This window comes from Myodes glareolus, chromosome 22, assembly GCF_982192425.1.
Source record: "Myodes glareolus chromosome 22, mMyoGla1.1, whole genome shotgun sequence".
NCBI lineage: Eukaryota > Metazoa > Chordata > Mammalia > Rodentia > Cricetidae > Myodes > Myodes glareolus.
The window spans coordinates 53943976-53958719 of record NC_142047.1 but is presented as its reverse complement, the minus strand read 5'-3'; the positions used below and the strand labels follow the sequence as shown (position 1 = coordinate 53958719).

At 48.3% G+C, this 14744-nt stretch overlaps 2 protein-coding genes across 2 annotated transcripts in view; both read left to right on the top strand.

Annotated features, from left to right (window-relative positions):
* Nup133 (nucleoporin 133) overlaps positions 1–1361 on the top strand; it is a 42730-nt gene extending 41369 nt beyond the window's left edge. The window contains exon 26 of the mRNA XM_048450225.3: positions 1141–1361. Coding sequence (XP_048306182.3) covers positions 1141–1277 — 137 coding nt within the window. The 3' untranslated portion in view covers positions 1278–1361. The remainder of the gene's footprint in view (positions 1–1140) is intronic.
* Positions 1362–6840: 5479 nt separating this feature from the next.
* Acta1 (actin alpha 1, skeletal muscle) lies at positions 6841–10533 on the top strand. Its single transcript, XM_048450228.3, has 7 exons — positions 6841–6994; positions 8568–8708; positions 8804–9128; positions 9307–9468; positions 9566–9757; positions 9895–10076; positions 10154–10533. The coding sequence occupies exons 2-7, from the start codon at positions 8580–8582 to the stop codon at positions 10295–10297; spliced, it is 1134 nt and encodes a 377-aa protein (XP_048306185.1). The 5' UTR covers positions 6841–6994; positions 8568–8579; the 3' UTR covers positions 10298–10533.
* The last annotated feature ends 4211 nt before the right edge of the window (positions 10534–14744 follow it).

Here is a 14744-nt window from a genome sequence, read left to right as displayed (position 1 = left end):
CATATGGTGAAGGAGACAACCAACTCCCAAAAACTGTCATCTGACCTTCACACGCACACACACTAGAGAGGTGGTTCTTCAGTTAAGAACGTTTGTTCAATTCCAGCATCCACATGGTGACTCACAGCTGTTTGTAACTCCCGTCCCGGGGAATCTGAAGTCCTCCCCTTTGCAGGCACCAGGCACTTATGTGGCGAACATTCATACTTGCAAGCAAAACACTCATACACATAAAACAAATGCCTCAATAAATAATTTTTTAAAGAAAATTAATTTAAAAATTAAAAATTGGTGCTGGAGAGATGGCTAAACAGTTAAGAGCACTTGCTGTTCTTCCAGAGGAGCTGAGTTTGATTCCCAGCACCCACATGGCGGCTCACAACCATCTGTAATTCCATTTCTAGGGAATAGAACACCTGACCTCTGAGGACACAGGGCACACGTGCACACACAGACTTGCAAGCAAAATGCTCACATGCCATTCTCTAAAACATAAAATCTTTTTAAAAGTGAAATTGCAAGATAGATATACACATCCATCTTAGACATTAAAACTAAAATTCAATTAAGAAATAAAAATAAGAGAATGTTTTATGCCTTGTGCTTGAACTTTCGGGTTCAAGGGATCCTCCTCCCTCAGCCTCCTGTGTGCTGGAAGGGCAGGCACCCAGGTTAAACTATGACACCTTTTCAGTATTGTGGCTAGCTCCTGACAGTGTTTCTGTTACCTTCTTCCCCAAATAGGGCAGCACAGAAATGACTGCTAGTTGAAAACTTCCGTATTGAAGGAATGTCTTGTGGTTTTTTGAGACAGGGCTTCTCTGTGTAGCTCTGACTGTCCTGGAACTAGAACTAACTCAGTTACCAGGATGGCCTCAAACTCAGATCCGCCTGCGTCTGTCTTCGAGTGCTGGGATTAAAGGTGTCTTAAACTGTAGAAAATGAAAATTGCAGACTCTACTACAGACCTCACCTGGAGTCGCTGCTTTTCCCAGTGAAAGCCTGCAGGTGGCTCTGAAGAGGCCGTTGTCGGACAGAGGGCAGTGCGACTGGGAGGAGGCTCCCGTGTGGGGCACCTTAGCTCAGTGGGCACCTCCAGCCTCTCATTCCCTGGGCAGTGACTGTGTCCTCTGTTTGCAGGCATCCAGCTCAGCGAGTACTTGCCAGAGGTGAAGGACCTGCTTCAAGCTGAGCAGCTGGGAAGCCTGAAGTCCAACCCTTACTTTGAGTTTGTTCTAAAAGCAAATTATGAATATTATGTCCAGGGACAGATGTAACATTTGTAAAAATAGTTGTTTCTAAAATTTGTATAAATGTTTGCTTATAAAAATTTGAGTCTTAAAAAACGAGGTTTTAATCAACTTGAAGTGTATATAGTTTCATTTGTGGAAGCAAGCTTTTTTCATGCTTTATGTGGGAGCTGTAATATAAAATTGGGGCATAACCCTAATTTTCTTTTAGTTGTAAGGTATCTTCCTCTCATTTTCCACTTGAAGTCGCCCTTGTATCTGTGTGGCTGCCCTTTCTCCAGCCTTCCTTGGTCCAAGGAGGCAGGCAGTTTCTCTCTGGCACTGACTCCTTGTGCACTTTATACCTGTTCTGAGGATTGTTTTTTCTTTTCTCCTTTTTTTTTTTAAATTGATTTTTATTGAACTCTACATTTTTCTCTGCTCCTCTCCCTGCCTTTCCCCTCCCCTTCAACCCTCTCCCAAGGTCCCCATGCTCCCAATTTACTCAGGAGATCTTATCTTTTTCTCCTTCCATGTAGATTAGATCCATGTATGTCTCTCTTAGGGTCCTCATTGTTGTCCAGGTTGTCTGGGATTGTGATTTGTAGGCTGGTTTTCTTGGTTTTATGTTTTAAAACCATTTATGAGTGAGTACATGTGATAATGGCCTTTCTGGGTCTGGATTTTGGTTTCTCAGGCCTGCTCTGGTCTAAGTTGGCAGCTCAGACCTGTTTCTGTAAATGTCCTTGGTCTGGATCTGTTCGTGTGGAAGTCCCTGGCTTGGGGTTGTTCCTGCAAAGGTCTTTTTCCTCAGAGGTCCCAGACTTGGGTGCGTCCAGACCCACAGAGGACCTGACTCAGGCCTACTCCTGCAGAGATCCCAGACCTCAGGCCTGGACCTGGTTTTTTCTCAGAGGTCCCAGACTCGAGTACGCCCAGACCCGTAGAGGACCTGGCTTAGGCTGACTACTCCCTCAGAGGTCCCAGACTCATGCCTAGACCCTCAGGGGTCCTGGCTCAGGTCTACTCCCTCAAAGGTCCCAGATTCATGCCTGGACCCACAGTGGTCTCTGACTCTGACTCACTCGCTCAACAGTTGCTCCCCTGTACCTGCTCCTGTGGAGTTTGTGTTCTCAGGTTTGCTCCAGCCTAGGTTGCTGGCTCAGTCCTACCTCCGCAAATGTCTCTGGTCTGGATCCACTCCACTCCTGTGGAGCTTGCCGTCTCAGGCCCACTCTGACCTAGGTCTCTGACTCAGTCTTGCTCTGTGGAGTTTGCTGCCTCAGGCCTGCTCCAGCCCAGGTCACTGGCTCAGTCTTGCTCCTGTTGTTCAGCTATTCCAGGCCTGCTGGCTCAGGCCTGCTCTCCTGTTCCAGGATTGTAAGATTAAGTCACGTTTGGTGACATGCACCTGTAATTCCAACACCAGAGCCTGAGACAGAAGATACTGAGTTCAAAGCCAGCTGGCCAACAAAGCAAGATCTTGTCTTAAGAAACAAAACAGATTGCCTCCCCTGCCCCTAATTGGTTATCTAATAACAGTCCTTAAATCATACACATAGAAGTAATATTATATGGATGGAGCATGTTGTGCTTATATATTTAGGTTAACAGTTAAGAGAGATGATGAATTTGAGAGCAGGGGACAGGGAGTAATGTGAGGTATTAGAGGGGCATGGGAAGGGAGAAATAATTTAATTATATTTTGATTTAAAAAAATTAAGGAAAGTAATTTTTTTAAAGATTGCCCTAATCAGTCTCTGGAGTCACTGTGACTCTGGGTATGGTGCACTGAGGAGTCTCTCTGGGATGGTTGATATCTTTTTAGGTTAGAGCCAGAGCCAAGCTTAGCAAAGTGGATATAAGATTTTACTGACTTACTATGTGTCTGAGAAACAAAACAGTGGGTCTTAACTCATGAGAGTTGATAGGTGGTCACTCATTGGGAATGCTTTTTACATTGATTAAAACAAACAAAAACATTACGATAGGGTCTTATAACTCTGGATGATCTAGAATCCACTCTAGTAAACCAGGCTCAGACTCAGATCCATCTGCCTCCTAAATCCTGGGATTAGAGGACACCACACCCATCAACAGTGGATGAGTCTTCATGCACTATTCTCAGGAAGATGTGTGTGGCTTTCTGCACCATCAGGAAATTGTCACTGCTGCCAGACGCGTTGGCTGGAATCTCAGTATTGACTCCGTGAGCCTGAGTCGTCAGTTTCATGTTTCCAGTCTCCCCCTGGTCGATCCTTTTACAAACTCTGTGTGCCGAGGCCAGTTTACCCATAGATGTTGTTCTATAAACCCCAGTAAGAAGCCCTGGTGGCCTGTATGGGGCCTAGAGGCAGATTCTCAATGTTTCATTCTCTTGACTGGCTACTGTGGGAAAGGCCAGAAATCTCCGATAGATTCATGACATCTTAGACTGTCGTGGTCCCATATTCTTGAGTGTTTCCAGGCTAACTACGGCCTCCTCTACCCACTCCCATTCTGTCCTCAGAATGACTATATATTCATATATAAAAAGTCCACTTATGACCTAGTGGCACATGCCTTTAATCCTAGTTCTTGGGAGGCAGAGCTAGGTGAATCTGAATTTGAGACCAGCCTAGTGTACATAGAGAGCTCTAAGCCAGCCAGCCACTGCTATATAGTGAGATTCTGTCTCAAGATGACAAGAACCTACATATTAAACACCATATGTACTAAAAAGTATATATTGTGTACATATATATCATGTATATATTGTATGTATGTTTACATTATATGTGTATATGCCATACAATATGGATATGTGTTATCTGTATTTTTCAGATATACATATATTATACAATTTCTACATATATGTGTATTATACAATATATACATATAAAACATTTTAAAATTGTTTTTATTGAGCTATATATTTTTCTCCACTCCCCTCCTTTCCTCTCCCCTTCTGCCCTCTCCCATGATCTCCACGCTCCCAGTTTACTCAGGAGATCTTAATCTTTTTCTATTTTTCATGTATGTCTCTCTTAGGGTCCTCTTTGTTGTCTAGGTTCTCTAGGATTATAAACTGTAGTCTGGTTTTCTTTGCTTTATGTCTAAAAGCCACTTATGACTGAGTAACAAGCTTCTTCTAAGATAAGATCTCGGTATGCAGCTCTGGCTCTCTCGTACCGCGGCCTCCCAAGTGCTGGAACTACAAGTGTGCACCATTAGCCCTGGCCAGAACATTTTTTTAAAGGCATGTCCCTTTTTCTTCATGTGAAGAAAATACAAGTAACTAACCAGAAAGCCTTGGGTTCCTGTTTCGATGGGCCTGGTGTGCCGAACCACCTTTTGTTTCTTACGAGGTGTGGTGGGTGCTTTGCACACCGTGACTCTGTTCTCAGCAAAGCCTTGCCAAAAGTTTTTCCTCACCTGCTAGATCTAGGTCCCTTGTACAGATCCGCATTTTGATGAACTGTGACCTTAATAAAAACAAGGGGTGTTTTACTCCATAGGAGACAGTTTCTGGGGCCAGCATACGGTTCAGCGGGCAAGCACGGCAAACCTGGCAGCCTGAGTTCAGCCCCCAGGATCTACATGAAGGTGGAAGGAGAGAACCAACTCCTCAGAACTGTCCTCTGACCTCTCGTGTACACCTCCGTAGGGCTCTGGTTTCAGAGCTGCAAGGGTAGAAAGGTAGAGCTGCCCTGGCTGCTGCCATTGCAGTGCTTCCTGCTCTCTGCTCCCTTTGCCTCTGGGTGGTGGGAGACATGAAGGGGCAAAGTAGAGAAAAGCATGAATGTACAGCCCTGCCCACAAGCATCTGGGAGGCCGGCAGGAAGATGGTGAGTTTGAGTCTAGCCAGGATTTCAGAGAGAGCCCTTGTGAGGCAAGGAAGAGGCGGTACTGCTGAGGTCAGAGTGCATCTGCCCCACGCACCTGCTTACTACTGTGCCAGGTGTGGTGCAATGGGTTTCCTGGGTTTGCAGACAATTGGTCAAGGTCGACTTTGGATGTGCTGATGTCATGCTGAGCAGAGAAAACTTTGTAGTGGAATAAGCAAGAGTCACAGTGAGCAGACTTGCTGGAATCTGGGGCAGTACTTACAGCCTAGCCCCTCTGATGTCCAGAAAGGGTATCAGCACATTTCTCCCAATGCTCGTAGCCCAAATAACTCCCCAAAGCTGGAGATACTGTGCCTTTGCTGCGTGTTTCTTTCCAGTAGTTCTGTTGCCCCAGCGTGGGGTAAAGACAAAGCCACAGAGCTAATGGTGGCTCTGTAGGCTGTGCAGTCCACAGTTTAGGAAGAGCTGTGGGGGCCTCTGTCCTCAGAGCATCTGCACCTGTCCCAGCTGCTGAGCTGGTCTCCACTCCAAATGTGAACAGCTATTTTGGGAATGCTCAAGCCATCAGAAAAGTGAGTGGCTCCATGGTGGCTTGGCTCCGACGCACCCCCGAAATATGTGGTTGGCCACATAACACTTTCTTGGGCTTTCTGTTCCTCCCTGCCCAAATTGAGACAGGCGCCAAGAGACGAACAACCTCTACTCACCCCCACCCCACCTTCCATAAGTAGCTCCTAGAAACCCTAAGGCAAATCCTCATCTATCAGCGGTATAAATAGAACCCACACAGGCCTGGCAGGTGGTGGCTCCAAGGTGGATGGGAAGCAGCCGGGTTGACAGGCATCATCCTCTAAATATAAAGATGAGTCTGCCTGGGAGAAGCCACTCCTGGGCTCCCGTGTAAGGTCTTGGTGCCCCTTAGGACATCCGTCACCACCTCTCTCCCTTCTTTCAGACCCAGGGGAGGGACACAGTGCCACCAAAGGGGTATCATCTCCTCAACCCAGTCAACTAAATGAGAGTTCTGGAGTTAGGGACCCCCCCCACACACACACACACTCTGACCCCTCTATTCCTTTCAAGAGAACACTGCGGAATGTAGGGGACAGCTCTAGTGCCCTGGTCTCACATGCCTTGTGCCAGGGCCACATAACCCCCATGCCTTCTCTCGCTGCCACCTCCCCCTCTCCAACAGTTGTCTGCCCTGTGACAGCTGCATGTCCTAAACTGACTGACAATCTGTGGGGACGGGGGAGGCTGGGGAGGAGGATGTGGATCAGACCTCTGATTTGGGGGGCTTTGAATTGAGAAGTGAATGAAATTCAAATGTGGGGCTCATTTTCCATCCTTACCTAAGGTCTGTGACCCCTCCCAGCTCACCTGGCCACAGGGCTCCCTCCCTTGGGCTTAAGCATCAGGGCTTGGTAGCCTGAGTTAACCCATACATAGGGTGTAACATGTCAGGTCAGGAATCCGGTACCTTCTCAGCGGCTCGTGTGCCCAGGGTGGACAGAGCTGGGGAGACCTTTGAAACAGGTCGAGTTTAGGAAGTGAAGACCAGTCATCTGCAAAAACAGTGACCTTTGGCCCAGCCCGTGTCTATAGTGAGCATTGGAGGCAGTTGGGAGGGGTGGACAGCTGGGGATACTCTCCATATATGGCCCGGTCAGGTCCTAGCTACCTGGGCCAGGGCCAGTCCTCTCCTTCTTTGGTCAGTGCAGAAGACCCGGGCGGGGACCTAGGCTGAGAACCAGCCGAAGGAAGGGCTCTAGTGCCCGACACCCAAATATGGCTTGGGAAGGGCAGCAACATTCCTTCGGGGCGGTGTGATGAGAGCTCCGAGGACTATATAAAACCTGAGCTAAGGAACAGACGGTCACACGGACGTGAGACCTCACATCCCACCCTCGGCACCCAGGGCCAGAGTCAGAGCAGCAGGTAGGGTGGAGGTGGGGAGGGCCACCCGGAGGACCTAGCAGAGCAAGCTCATTAGCCTTGGGCCTGTAGCTAGCGCTGCACTCTGCCCTAGAGGCAGGCAGTTTAAAGAGGAAATTTGGAAATTTGCTCTGCAAATTTCTCCAAACCCATCTGCAGGCCATTTGAGCTGTTGACTCGGCATTTAGGATATGCCTGAGCTCTGAGAGCCACCCACCCCCTCCCCCACATATTCTCTGCTCCCCCTCACTGAGGACTAAATCCAGATCCTCCTGCAAATGAGCAAGCCAGTGCTCTCCTGAGCCACACCAGCCCCTGGCTGGTTGAAATTTCTTTTTTTTTTTAAATTTTATTTTTATTTTTTATGAGACAGGGTTTCTTTGTATCTTTGAAACCTGTCCTGGAACTAGCTCTGTAGACCAGGCTGACCTCAAACTCACAGAGATCCACCTGCCTCTGCTCCCAAGTGCTGAGATTAAAGGCATGCGCCACCGTTGCCTGGCTGGTTGAAATATCTTTTGTCCCCCTTTTCTTTCTTTTTTTTTTAAAATATTTTTATTTTTTAATATGTATACAGGGTTCCTCTTGCATGTATCCTGCAGTACAGAAGAGGACACCAGATCTTTTACAGATGGTTGTGAGCCACCATGTGGTTGCTGGGAATTGAACTCAGGACCTCTGGAAGAACAGCCAGTGCTCTTTTACCTCTGAGCCTTCACTCCAACCCTTTTGTCCCCCTTTTCATCCTCTCATTCCTTTTCTCCCTTTCTATGCTGGGACCAAATCTGAGCCCTCTCCCATAGAACTACTGGTCCTGGTTGACTGATTTGAAGATGTGTTTGAAGATTCAGCGTTGTCTTAGCCATGAGGCAACTTCCTCAGCTCAAGCCTTTTTCTTTTCTTTTCTTTTCTTTTCTTTCCTTTTCTTTTCTTTTCTTTTCTTTTCTTTTCTTTTCTTTTTTTTTTCCCCTCCCTCGAGACAGGGTTTTGCGGTAGTTTTAGAGCCTGTCCTGGAATTAGCTCCTGTAGACCAGGTCTGCCTCCCGAGTACTAGTGCCACCACTGCCGGGCTATCCCAAGGCTTTTCTAAAGACAGCAAGGCCAAGCCAGTCTCTGGGGTAGGAGACAGATGGAAGTGTCCTTTCTGAGTTTGGGATGCTGTGGGTGTTCAAACCAGCAACTTCTCCTTAGTTAGGACAGTATTACCCTTCCCTGGGCAGCATCCTCCACCCTCTCACAGGACAGGCAGGTGGGCAGCGGAACTTAATGCCTCCTTCACGGATGACATTGGGAAGTAGAGAGGATAGCATTAGTGCCAGTGGTGGGGTAAAGCTAGGATTCTTGGGTCCCAGAGGATGTCCGCTGCATACCTAGTTGGAGGATTTAGTGTGGTCCACAGACTGCCTTCCTTAGCAAAAGCATAGCCTTGAGCTGGGATAGCATCCTCTGGCCTTCAGCAAGGGGCTGGAAGAAAGGAGTCTCTGGATCTCCAGAGGGAAGGTGGGTTGGGTGGGAGCTTCACCCTAAGCCATGCCACACACTAATGCTCAACGCCGCTATGGCCTTGTCCTTGCAGAAACTAGACACCATGTGCGACGAAGACGAGACCACCGCCCTCGTGTGTGACAACGGCTCTGGCCTGGTGAAAGCTGGCTTTGCCGGGGATGACGCCCCCAGGGCTGTGTTCCCATCCATTGTGGGCCGCCCCCGACACCAGGTCAGTCTGCTGCCAGGGAAAGGTAGGTTCACCAAGTACAGCCCATGCTTCCCCGCCCGTCTGTAGTAACAAGTGTCTGATGTCTCCACCTACAGGGTGTCATGGTGGGTATGGGTCAGAAGGACTCCTACGTGGGCGATGAGGCCCAGAGCAAGCGAGGTATCCTGACCCTGAAGTACCCCATCGAACATGGCATCATCACCAACTGGGACGACATGGAGAAGATCTGGCACCACACCTTCTACAATGAGCTTCGCGTGGCCCCCGAGGAGCACCCGACCCTGCTCACCGAGGCCCCCTTGAATCCCAAAGCTAACCGCGAGAAGATGACCCAAATCATGTTTGAGACCTTCAACGTGCCTGCCATGTATGTGGCCATCCAGGCGGTGCTGTCCCTCTATGCCTCTGGCCGTACCACCGGTAAGTGCCCATATATGACCCACTCTGAATAGTGTTCCAACATCCCAGCCCACCTTCTTAGTTCTGTGCCTTGCACCGTTCCCATCCAATCCCTGATGTTCCCTGCCCTCTCCCAGAGCTGTTAGGTTCCTACTCTTCCTGCGGTCCCTTCCGCTCATGCACTGCCCCTCCCCTGCAGGCATTGTGTTGGATTCTGGGGACGGTGTCACCCACAATGTGCCCATCTATGAGGGCTATGCCCTGCCACACGCCATCATGCGTCTGGATCTGGCCGGGCGTGACCTTACTGACTACCTGATGAAGATTCTCACCGAGCGTGGCTATTCCTTCGTGACCACAGGTGCGTGCTTTCAGTTCCCGCGGAGGGCGGGCCGCTGAGGGCGAGCATGCGCCCCAGGCCTTGCCCTGAGACCTTCCTATTGCTTCTGCCCCTACAGCTGAGCGTGAGATCGTGCGCGACATCAAAGAGAAGCTCTGCTATGTGGCCCTGGACTTCGAGAATGAGATGGCCACCGCTGCCTCCTCCTCCTCCCTGGAGAAGAGCTACGAGTTGCCCGATGGGCAGGTCATCACCATTGGCAATGAGCGTTTCCGTTGCCCGGAGACGCTTTTCCAGCCCTCCTTCATCGGTGAGCCGCCCACCCGTTAGACTGGCGTACCGGGGATCTGTCTCCCTTCCCCAACAGCTCAGCGTACTGGGTCTCGACCCGGTGCCCTTAGTCCCCTGACTCTGTGGTTGCTCACACTGCCTCTTCCCGGGCACCAGGCATGGAATCCGCGGGGATCCATGAGACCACCTACAACAGCATTATGAAGTGCGACATTGACATCAGGAAGGACCTGTACGCCAACAACGTCATGTCTGGGGGCACCACCATGTACCCTGGTATCGCTGACCGCATGCAGAAGGAAATCACAGCTCTGGCTCCCAGCACCATGAAGATCAAGGTGGGTGACGTGGCTGGTGTGGGCGGAGACCCGGGGGCGGTGGGAACACGCAGTCAGCTGATTCTCTTGTCTTACAGATCATCGCCCCCCCTGAGCGTAAGTACTCAGTGTGGATCGGCGGCTCCATCCTGGCCTCGCTGTCCACCTTCCAGCAGATGTGGATCACCAAGCAGGAGTACGACGAGGCCGGCCCATCCATTGTGCACCGCAAATGCTTCTAGGTGCCCCCTCATCTGTGTACACTCTCTCTCCTCAGGACGACAGTCGTGCTGCGGTTGCAGGGCGGCCCCATCCTCCGCTGGGGCTCCGTCGCCGCCACTGCGGCCAGCACCTGTTTTTGACCTGTACATAGATTGACTCGTTTTACCTCGTTTTGTTATTTTTCAAACAAAACCCTGTGAACGGAAATGGAAAACTTGAAGCATTAAAGCCAGCCATTCTGTTTTGCTGCAATAAAGCCTGTGTTGTCTTTATTTACCGGGGGTAAGGGGATGGGCAGGAGAAAGACCCACCCACCGCCTGTCACTTTTCACAGAACTCCAACGGGGTGCGTTCCTTAGGAAACAAAGTTAGGAAGTTATCTTCTCACCCTTCTGGACCATAGCCACTCCCCCCTCCCCCAAGGGGCTGAAGAGGCTTGCCTGGCGTCTGGCGGAGGCTGTGTGAGGCTTCTTCCTGCTTCAAAGCTTTCTAAGCCGGGACAACTGCCGGCTGAGTTGGCGGGCGCTGACCGTGGTGCTGCCCGGAGCACCTCTCAAACCTGCTCCAGGCCAGGGCTGGAAACTAGATCCTCAAGTCTAACAAAAAACTTGCATTCTGTATGTAATGACAATCTTAACTGTCACTGTCCCTTCAAAACTGGGAAGTCCTTTGCCCCTTCCTATCAAATGCTGATGACTGTTCTTGTAGGACTGTGGAGAAGGTACCAGGGAGGGAGGGCAAGGAGGGATTTGGAGTCTGTGGAAAGGAAGGCTGCTACTGAAGGCAGCTAGCAAAGTGGAAGGCTGGCAGCCAGGCTCCCAGGAGGAAAGATAAGCACAGGAATTGGTTACCGCTCACCATTCTTAAAACTCCAACCCAGCGCTTGAGTATCCTAGGGTAGCACTGTACCACAGAGCGGCAACCCAGCCACCAACAAATGGGTACAAGCCATGACTTTGAAATCCTTCAGGCCATAGATAAACAGCACCTGCTCTTCTATGTCTTAGCCAGGTTCTCACGTGCAGTGGAGGCTGGCCTTGAACTCTCAGTCATCCTCCTGCCTCAGTCTCTCTATTGCTGGCATTGTACCAGTAACACCAGGCCCAACCTTGCTGTTAAAGTAGCTTTCTATTTCTAGTCAATATTTCCAAGAGCAGTGGTCCAAAGAAAACAGATGCCAACTCAGGAAAGGAAACAAACTCACTTAGAAGCTTGTTTAAAGATATAGTTGACTGTGTGGCTGGAGGTTTGTTTCCTCCTTTCTTTCCTATTGACAAGCTCCAGAAGTTTCTAAGGCCCCCCAGGACACTGATCAGATGAACTGGCTGCTAGATAAAGCTTCAGACTTTGTTACAATGAGCACATGATACTAGACCTACTGCAAACCGCCTGTTTGTTCTACCCAGCATGAAGGAAAGTTTAAAATGGACCAGTTTCTAGCCTTACAGAGAACTCAGCATTTAGTGATAAGACTAAATATCAATAGGAAAGTCTGGCCTGCGGATACACAATAGTGTCTTTCATGCTGGATGTATCTGAGCAAACATCATCCACAGTTTGGAGAATTTGCACAGCGAATAGCCTGGGAAAGCATCAGTAGTCTCGAAGCTAGTTGTCTTGAGCATGTTTGAGCCAGCGATGGCGATGTGTATGACCACAACAGGTAATAAAGGACCTATTTCTTCTGCAGTGATCATCAAGCAGCAAGCAACTTGAGATGAAGCCGACAGAAGTTTGAAAACACTCTGGAATCGAATGATTTTCTTGAGAATCAGTCAGCATTTACAACCCACTCTTCTGACAAAAGGGGGACAAAAGTTATGAACTGTGTGATTTCACTCAAGATGTGGCAAGCCTAAAATTACATTTCTTTTCCTGACATTTCTCTGAAAAGAAGCAAGCATCATACATTTTGTTAGTGTTCTGCATCTTTCTGTGTTCTCTTAGAGAAATTTGTCAATGTTGTGGGGTCGTCACCAGAGAAGACTGCTCGGCTATGGGTTTAAGCCGACAGAAAGTCTTCATTAACTGGCCAGAGACTACAGTGTGTGTCTAGAATTCTAGCATAGTACCGAGCCTTTCTCAGGATGAGCTTTTAAGCACAAAAACCGTGTTCTGGGTTGACATTCTTCAGTGAACAAGAGCAGTTAGCCAGAAGTGAAACCACAGAAGCTAAAAATCAAAGTTAGTTCATTTAGAGACCTTCCCAGAACTGTGGGCTTTGGTGGATCAGGCCTCTATTTTAGTTTTAGCTGGCCTATGTGTTGTGTTTCATAACCTGAATGGTAGTTCCATCATGGAGTCAGTTATGCTGAGGCCTGGGGGCTATTTGTTACGGTTAATATACGACAAATGTGTTAAAAAATGAAACCTGAAATTTTAGTGTAGTGTTTTGTGTGGCAAGGATCACAAGACAAAAACCTAAAACAACAAACATTTGGGCAAAGTGGGGGCAACCAATGATTTTCAGTATTATCCGGTGCCTACTGGAGTAAGTTTTTATTTTTGTTGTTGTTGTTGTTGACAAGCTGCTCAGAGAATCAGTTCATAAGTATTGCTCAGGGAATAAAGACGAGAGAAAAATATTTTTCTTCCCAGCACAGAAATACACGCACGTGCCAGTAATCCCAACACCAGAGAGACAAAAGCAACATTGGTTCAAAGTCATCCTAGGCCATGCAGTAAGTCTGAGGTCAGCCTGAGCCACATGAGTACCTGCATCCACACAAAACAGCATAGCACGGCACAAACGACATCACACCGCACAGGCACACGTGCGCACACAAAGGAAAGAAGTAAGTTAGGAGCTGTGTGTGTCAATGTGCAGTCAGATGACTTTTCATCCGCCCTGGGACTCTAGCCTAACACTGGGAAGAAACAACACCAATACGAAGAAACCCGTTTGTAACAGCCCAGGGGAGATGTGGTCCAAGTACCACTTTAGATGCTACAAAGGAGCACAGAACAAAAATACCCAGAAAACATAGCTCGCAAGTCTTAGAAAAGTGTCAGTGCCCCTCATTGCTTCTGAAACTCTGCTCAACTCCTGCGTGGAGCCTGGGAATTTTACCCCAATCTCTGCTCTCATGGGGTTTGTTTGTTGTTGTTTCCAGTGGGGTTTCTTTTAGCAAAAGACAGAGGATGACCTTGAACTTCTGATCCCTCTGGGACTAATGGGGTACTCTAGCGTGCCCAGTTTGTGGAGTGCTGGGGGTAGAACCAGGGCTTCGCATATGTTATACAAGCACTCTACCAGCTGAGCCCCAGTCGTGGCCCGGCTGCTGTGTTTCAAGCTGCTTTGTTTCTTGGACTAAACATGAGTCTGCCAAGTCCCCAGGAGGATGAGCAGCAGCTGGGAGGCCAGGGGGCTTGCAATCTAAAGCTAGCACATAACATGTCCGTGAACCATCTGAACCATGAAAAAACCAAACCAAAACAAAACAAAATGAAGGGCAAACTGACGAAGGAATTGGGTCAAACTGATGGATCTCCACAAAGCTCCCATGGGTAGCATGAGGGCTCAGTTTTGTTTTTGTTTTTTTCTTCCTGCTTTTGTTCTTCATTCTTCCATGTTCTTTTCAACTTATTTTTCCAGCAAATACATGTCATGTTAATATCAAAATGTTAACGTAAAATCAAAACCAAATAATTAAGCAAAGGAAAAGTCCACATTATCCCAGCTGCCGGGGTGCTAGTTGGGGTGGCCAGGATGGTGTATTAGTCACGGTTCTCTAAAGGAACAGCAGCAATGGGGAGAATATATATAAAGATTGTCTTGTGTTTTTTATAAAATTTATCTGGGACTTACAGAGCCTCATAGCTTGACAGTGTGTACACAAGTAATATTAACGTATTAATTATCTTATGTATATAACTTGGATTTAGCTCTCTTTACTAGGATGGTACTGCAGGGCACTATTCTCTAAGGCAAGAAATTACCATCCTCATAAGACCAGCTGTGGATTCTTATATTCATGACAGCTGGGCTTGTTGATTGTAAGTACTTCTTGGTAGGAGCAGCTAAAGAGTGTCATCAGACCCTCATCTGAATATCCAGCCTTTCCTTCCATTCAGCTGTATGTAATTCTGCCCTAATTGAATGTGGCCTCATGGTTTTGCTCGGGGGGATGGGGCAGCTAGGGTTTATAGGTTGGGAAAGACAAGGGAGAAGGAGACCGTGTATGCAGCTATGGGGAAGCCCTCACACATTCTGAGCGAAAACTTCCCAGTGGGGCTGCTTTTGAGTACCCACACTCCAGCCAGCAACCCTTCACTCCTGCTCTGTAAGCTCCTGAATCCATTGGTCTCCCACGGCGAACTTTGATGAACCCAAAGTCTGGTTTGCCACTAGGACCTTATGAAGAGGGGACAAACATTGCTTAGTTCCCCCTCTCCCTAGAGAGAAAGTTTTTGTAACAGGTGATAAATTTATTTTTTCAATGTTATTATTATGCTGTTGGGTATTCA